The sequence below is a fragment of the Branchiostoma belcheri genome, unplaced genomic scaffold (assembly GCF_001625305.1).
Source record: "Branchiostoma belcheri isolate BF01 breed outbred unplaced genomic scaffold, Haploidv18h27 scaffold56, whole genome shotgun sequence".
In the NCBI taxonomy this organism is placed as follows: domain Eukaryota; kingdom Metazoa; phylum Chordata; class Leptocardii; order Amphioxiformes; family Branchiostomatidae; genus Branchiostoma; species Branchiostoma belcheri.
Genome location: NW_017804198.1, coordinates 1612935 through 1620733, shown reverse-complemented (window position 1 = coordinate 1620733; position 7799 = coordinate 1612935). Strand labels below are relative to the sequence as shown.

At 39.9% G+C, this 7799-nt stretch overlaps 1 protein-coding gene across 1 annotated transcript in view; it reads left to right on the top strand.

Moving 5' to 3' along the window:
* Positions 1-7630, top strand: part of LOC109481571 — a 10016-nt gene extending 2386 nt beyond the window's left edge. Inside the window, exons 3-6 of the mRNA XM_019784165.1 lie at positions 3341-3409; positions 5115-5186; positions 5704-5923; positions 7367-7630. Of these exons, the coding sequence (XP_019639724.1) occupies positions 3341-3409; positions 5115-5186; positions 5704-5920 (358 nt within the window). The 3' untranslated portion in view covers positions 5921-5923; positions 7367-7630. The remainder of the gene's footprint in view (positions 1-3340; positions 3410-5114; positions 5187-5703; positions 5924-7366) is intronic.
* The last annotated feature ends 169 nt before the right edge of the window (positions 7631-7799 follow it).

Sequence of the window (7799 nt, the reverse complement as noted above, 5' to 3'; positions counted from 1 at the left end):
GAAAATTATGATATAAGACAGCAAAACACACAAAAAAAAAGTTTTAGAAAATTAACCATGAGCACTATTTGTGCATACTCTTAATACAAATTGTTTATTTTCTGTTCACGCAAAAAACCCTGCCGGGCCCCGGGTTGAAATCCGGCCGGGCCGCGGGTTGGAAATGTGACCGTGCCCTTACACGTTGTTGTTTGCGTGCCATATCTGGGCGAAACTGTGGCCATATCCAGGGAGACCGACACTCGAAGATGCCTCATTTTTCGACATTTTTGTCATTTTCCAGCGCAAATTTTGCTATCTACGGGAGGTTTTAGGTGGTTTAGAACAAAAGGGGAATGTCATATGAGACATGAATACTAGTTTTTTTGTATGTCCAGGACCAAATCATCGAGTTCGACGTTTGACTTGAACCGAAACGTTAGGTCCAGTTCTGATTATTCGATCCAGTATACCGATACACACAACTACCTCATGTCCACCACCAAAAAGGCCTAAGACTAAGACATGCCGCCACAGGGATGTCTGAGGGATCCGTCCAAGGGTCTGGAGCTATCGTGGGTAGCTTTAGAAACACTCGTCTCCAACTATGCCCCGACATCTGCTGATTTCCTCCCGACCGATTCCCAACCGCTTGATGACCGATTCCCAACCGCATCCAAACACAATCCATTCCGCGATTTCCCGATCTAAAAAAAGAGAAACATACGGCTGGGGGAGATGACCAAATTAGCCAACCCCAGAGACCAACTGCCATCACAGACAACCTTGCACACGACTTATTACCAACCATGGTCTGGAGAAGGTTGGGAATGGTCGGGGAGGTAAGCTCTGTTTGACCATGTTCTGGAGCATGTTCTGAAATAGTTGTCCCCACTTGTTCCGTACCTCTTTCGAATCTTCATCAAGCTATAAAAAATTGGGTTTGACTTTTTGGTGTTCTGAAACGGGTTCTTTTTCCTGAAAACATAAATGGATTCAATACGGAGTTCACTTTGCCAAAATTTCCAAATCAGCGATGTGTGTCTGATGTATTATAGACTAATGGATAAACAAACATCAGGGGTGGAGGTAATGGCCTGTAATGCATTTTCGACTGTTTTTCCGTCACACATCTTTGCTTTAAAGATTGATCATAATTGAATCAACTGTATATGTGCTGTAGATGTTCTTTGTATGATTTGGATAGGCTATTCCGGGCTATATGATAACAACGTTAATGACCCGCCTGTTTCACGGTGTATATGGTCTCATCAGGCCTGGTCAGTTTTCTATAACCACCTCTTTTATAGCTTCAACGTGGTATAACAATAAGAACTGGTATGAAAAATATCGTACTTATGTCGTCTGGTATTCCAAGATCAGGCTGTGCCCACGACATCCCGTATCATTGCAGCATTCTTACGTTATATTTACTAAATTATTCTAATGATACTCATCATGGTACATGTATTATCCTAATGCAAGTATTTTGCAGACAATTTTGAGATGTTCGTAGAACGATGTTTAAAACATTAGGCTATGACCAAATGCCATATATTACCATAAAAGTAACTTATGCTGTTACACTTTATAATTGCCAATTTGAAAAATAAAGCTTTTAAGTACTTTAAAAAACTAATAAAGAATTTAGTAGTATGCTACGACTTGCTCAATCTCATATGTTTTGCTGAAAACTAGACGGTAATTAGAAAACTTTGTCCTTGTATTTTTTCTTTAATAAAACAGATGAAAAAATTCTATTTTCTACAATGGGTGTTCCATTTCTTCAGGTAAGATTGTTTGAACTAGAAAGGCGCAAATATGCAAATGTAATATTTCACTCCATCTCCCTCCCCAAACAAAAATAGAAGATTCTGAATAATAACCATACTGCAATTATACAAGGACAAGCTCTTTGAATCTCGACAGCTTTATTTACAAAAATGGCACTTGGCAATTATCTTGTTCCAATTTTTTTTACAAATATAGCTATACTATAGTATGGAGTGAAATAATAATAAAGACGGCAAATTATGATTGGATTAGGACCAGGCAGCAGCTGCTGCACACCGGGAGCGGGGTGGATGTACGGGGCTTTACTGAAGTGGAAGTATAAGAACTACATAAAAAGTCTTTAATCTGCGCCCCTGGACAGGCTCTGTTGTAAAATTATCGCAGAGAAAACTGAACTACAGGGAAGCTGGTAGCTGTTTCTCACACAAAAGCAGACATCGGGAGTGGTTTGATAAAGTGAAAAGTCACATGTGGTTTGACACAGGGATATGGAGGCCGTGGACACATCTGTCCAACACAAAACATCGAGCGTACCACAAACCACGGGCTTAACAGGCTTTTGTGCTACATACAGGGTAACTGTTCTGCTGGAGGCAAACTTTACATGGAAATCCTGCCAGACTGCCAGGGTGCATCTGTATATAACCTCCTTGGGCAGAGTACATGCACTAGTAATTGGTTCAATGTAATTTCAGGGCGCCAAACAAAATTCTGCATGAGGAAATCTGTCAGATATTGACACTTACTGCCATATCTTAACACATTTTCGGTATCATTGCACATTTGAAGAGTTTGGAATAGCCCATGCCAAAAACAAGAGACGGAAGATCTTTGAAGGAGGATAACTCAAGAGCCGGTTGACGGATCGTTGTGATTTTGGTATGTAGGTAGCTTGATATAAATAAATGACAAATCGGGATCTAATATGCATAACAAATGAGGAAATTCTATAAATCTGCTGCGTTCAATGATAGGACTATAGTATTTTGGCATTTATTAATTATCTAAATAAAAATACATAATTTGCATAACTAATGAGAAAATACTACAGGTCTATAGTGGTAACAGCCTGGAATTTCATTTTGCGGCATTTGGAAGTGAAGGTGAACGGTATTAAACATAACTTATGCAAATCATTCATTCATTGGCATTATATATATGCTAAGATGAATATGTCCTTGTATATAGAAATAGATATAATTTATGTACATAATCAATAAGACACATTTTTATAATTCGTCAGTCCTAAAGGTTAACATTATTTAGCGAATGTATGATATCGTGGAACTCTAGTTTAAAAAGCTCTAGCTTCGAAGACAAATAATGAATCGCACAATCGACTATGCCAGGTTTTGTTGTGATGTTAAAAAAGGTGTTCTTTTTGCAAAATGTTACACCTGTTACGTCGATGAAGGTTAGACATCCAGGTAATACGATACACCAAAAAGTAGTTACTCAAGCAACTGGATATGATTTTGGAAACGGTCAGACGTTTCAGCTACTATCCACTAGCTTTCGTCAGTGACTGTGTTACATCTGTTATTACGCTAGAGTGTTTCCTCCACAGATCCAAGAGGCTGGCAGAGGCGGACCTGTTCACCATGCTGAAGAGCCTCCCTTCTGTCCAGTTCTCACCGTGAGTATTTCTAACGGTATTGCTTTCTGCAAAGCAATTTTACCACTGCTAGGTACTGAGCTAGAATGTACTATAGATATTTGACTATGTCAGAAAATGATGGTGGATGTTTACTTTGAAAGTTTGTGGATTATTGTATTCGAGAGAGAAGATGGTGCTTGGGAGGGAGTTCCATAATTTTGCAGTCCGGGGAACTTGCTGTAGAGTTTGAAACAGGAATTTTAACGGTGTGATGATGTGAACTGGAGGAGAAACTAGACGCACACTGGAAAATTTCTCAGTGGTAGTTTTCAGAGTAATCCACAACCGGTCACAACCGGTCACAGCCGGTCACAGTTGTTGGGTAGCAGTCAAGCTGCAGGTTAAAGTAGAATTAGGCTGGACTAAGGAATGAACTGAAATATCAATTATACTTTGATAATGAAACATGTAATATGTATGGTGAACAAGTGTTAAAGGCATCCAATGTAATTTCAGGACGGCAAAAATTATCATGGATCATGGAGAAAGCTGCCTGATATTGACATGTACTGTCATTGCATTTCTTAGCCTGAACACTTTCGTCATCATTTCATACGTTTGAAACCTCTGGAATTGCTCAAAACAAGGGACGTGTGGCGTCTCTTTATTTTATGGTACCACCAATAAATAGCTAGAACCAGCCTACGATACGGAACAAGCAAAATTCTGTCAGCGACGTCGTATTTTGTCTCACAGTCATGAAGATCCTGACAGGATAGGATTGATTCAACTTACTACATTAAAAATAATGACCAGAAAATTGACTTTGAAAATCCAATTTTACTGTCCGGAAATCGCTTTGGGTGTCTGTAAATGAGATGAATTGTGTAAGTTGCCGACGCCACTACAACTCGTTCCCTCAGGCAGTACGTTTTTATCTTTTCTCACCAGCGTCAGTCGCCGTCAGACTAATTGTGAGGTGTGTTAGAAGATAAACCTCTCCATGCTCTCCATTATACTGAAAAGACGACTTCCCGTTGGCTGATCAAGCTACAAACTGTCTAATGACAAATTAAAGGCCTTGCGCGAAATTTGGTCTAAGGTCTACACATTCTTTGATATATTTACCTATTTGTACACAGTAATTACCTTCTAGAACGAAGTTGAATCTTTCTATAGTATGAAAATTAGCAAGTTTATTGTGCGTTTATCATCACATAGTAGACAATTCAGAATAAAATTCCGCTCATCATCAATCTCATTAGGACAGAATGGACAAAGACCTCTGGTCTCATAAATTTGTTTCTATTCCTATTTCCTATTTCTACATTCAATTTTTCATGGCTTTGTAATGTCCTTCATACCAAAGATGAGCTGTCTTGACGAAGGGCATTTTTGGCGACGTCTCAGGGAGGAGCCTAATGGTGCAGTATTGTGTGCAGTTTGCAAGAATTCTAGGAATGGTACAGGCATTTTGTCCACAGGCATGAAATGTCCACAGGAATGTCTCCCAGATCTGTTTATTGACATGCCCACATTCTTGGAAACCCTTGGAAAGACCTGTCTGCCCCGGATGCCATACTTTCTGTGACCCTGGGGCTCGTTCACTATACACTCAGGGGAGGGAAGGGTACATGTACCAAGGCTTCCTCAAAATCATGAAAAATAACCCTAACAGCCTGCAACTACCGTCGCCATGGCAATGTGTGTTTTCAATGCCAGTCCTGTTACTTTTTCTTTCCAGATCGAAGGGAAAACGGCAGCCAGTGGTTGATATCTGGAAGATGGTGAAGAGTGCGGCAGACCAGTCCTTGAAGTAAGTACACGTCAGATCCAACACGTTTCTCTGTTCTCAAACCTGAACAGCCTGGTACATGCTGCACGGCAAGTAGGCTCAGCCATTACAATTTGAGGACATTGAAAAAATCATGGTGCTCTGTGTGTAAACTTAATGCTCGCTGTACGTCTTTAAATAATAAAAGCACCCAAAGCGATTTCAGGGCGGAAAAACTGGATTTTCAAGATCAATTTGCTGCTAATGTTGGTCATTTTATTAATCCCATAGTATTTGTGAGGTAAAATTGTGATGACACCGACGGAACAGTTACTTGTTTTTTTTTATTTTAGGCGGGTTCTAGGAACATATGTTTATTGTTGGTACTAAAAAATACGTAACGTGTTTGGGGCTAATTCAAAATGCTTCAAGTATGAAATAATGACGAAAATGTCAATATATCAGGCAGATTTCCTCATCCAGAAAAATTTTTAAAGTTTGCCGCCCTGAAATTGCATTGGATGCCTTTAAAACTCCTTCTACTTCGTTTCACGTACAGTAAAAAGCGCAGCGCGGACGGTTCTGGCGCCGTTGTTCAGCAGGATGATAACCGGGTGGTGGACTCTGCCAGGCCCGTGTCGGACAGCAGGACTGCCCAGCGGCTGGACCCGCTGGACTACAACTTCATCTGGACGTCTGAAAACAAGGTCACAGACGTCCTGCAGATCGGGGACCTGGTGGAGCTGATGCTGAATCAACACGTAGTATTACCATAGAAGGTACAGTCTACATGTACGGGTTGTGCAGCACGTAGTATTACCATAGAAGGTACAGTCTACATACACGAGTTACAATCAGTCGGGCTAATTATGAACTACTCTGTATATTGCAAGTAGTTGGCCTTACCCAAGTTTCCGACAGTACAATTTCAGTTTATGTCAAGAAATGAACAACCCACCGCTTCTGTGACTTCACTTTAAGGTGTCCTCACTAATTTGGCATTTTAAACTTTCCATCGTTTTGTCACAAAGAAATTCAGAAAGAACTGTAGTTGTACTGAATATTGATACCTGGGTACAAAAGGGTAATGAATATGATTTTATGGACCATATGGATGACGTCATCATATTTTATTGTCCCAAATGTAATTATCTTTAAAGTTATAATACAGCACTTTGGTATAAATAACTGCAATAAAAATATGATTTTCATGTGCATAATGGTCAAAGCTACAAACGTACGTTTGCACAAATTGATATCTACTAATTACCCGTAGTTAGGCTATGCTCTAATAATTATCCCAGTCTAAATTGAGTTATGTCTTACTATACTGGCCGCTTAGCGCTATTCCTGTCCAGCTTGTGTCAGTCGCCAAGACAAGCTTGTTGCTTTAAAACAAACGCTTTAAGATGATTCAACAGTACCCAGCTGAGATAAGATAGTGAGGAACAGGCGCTCTTACCATCAGACATTGATTTTCGGGTGGGTGACAGCGTCACTCTGCAGGATGGATGTGCGCAGGGTTGACAAAACCATTTCTCATGTGTCAGAGATTTATCACCTAATCCTGTCTTATGCGTCACCAGGACGTCTATCATATTGGATGTAATAAAACAAAGCTGTTTTTCCGACATGATGAAAGCTGGGCCATTAGTCATCGCGTTTTCGGTGGCTATGAACACCCGCGTTAGATATATACTTCCCGAAATTCTATCTTTAAGCACACCTTCAAGTATGCGCAAAGATACATGTGAGGGAACCTTTAAGAATGCTTTGAGGCGTGACTAAAGAAAAGATTTTGCGTTTCAACCTGTCAACTAGAAAGGTAACATTTACAAAGCAAATGCATCATGACATGTTTACCTTCACATAAAGGTCTGCTCTGTTAAGTCTTACTCAAACACATTCATATATATGGTGACAGGACACTAAATCCCTCTTGCTATAAAATTGCAACATGATCTGTATCTGTATAGCCGGTTTAACCGCCTTTCAGCGTAACACACCAGCTAATGTAACCCAACTTGGGTTACACCATGATGTAACCCAACTTGGGTTACATCAGTAACCAGTTACCATGGTGACAGACGTCTGGAAAACAAAGAAGGTAAACATATTGATAGCCCTGCGACACATATGTAGTAGCTGTAGTGGTAGTAGTGAATGAATTATTTACGGTAGACAGTAAACCGGCCTTACTATATTTTCATTGTTTTTTTCAGATCCGTAACCAAGATGACGGTGGGCATTACCAAGAGCAGCTGATCTCGAGATTGCCTGTAAAGTTTTTATAATCGTTGTTATCATAAAGGAAAGAAAAGGCGAAGTTGTAGCCGGCTAACACATGGCCTGATAGTCCCCACGATGGACGACAATACGTACAGAAGATGCCATGTATATATCAAACTATCTATGTTCGACATTGCCTCTATGAACGTGCAGCATTGTAAGTTAACAAAGAGAAATAAAGTATATATATTGGCTTGCAATCCTGTCTCCTGTGTAAATCATTTTCCCCGTATGGTAGTTAGTGCGCCGTCAGTTGGTCTTATACTGAATGAATGTATATCCCCAAACCTTGGATGTGGTAGCAATTAAAGATGGTAAAACATCATATTGTTCAAATCTAAACATTCATTTTCCTATTTCTTATTT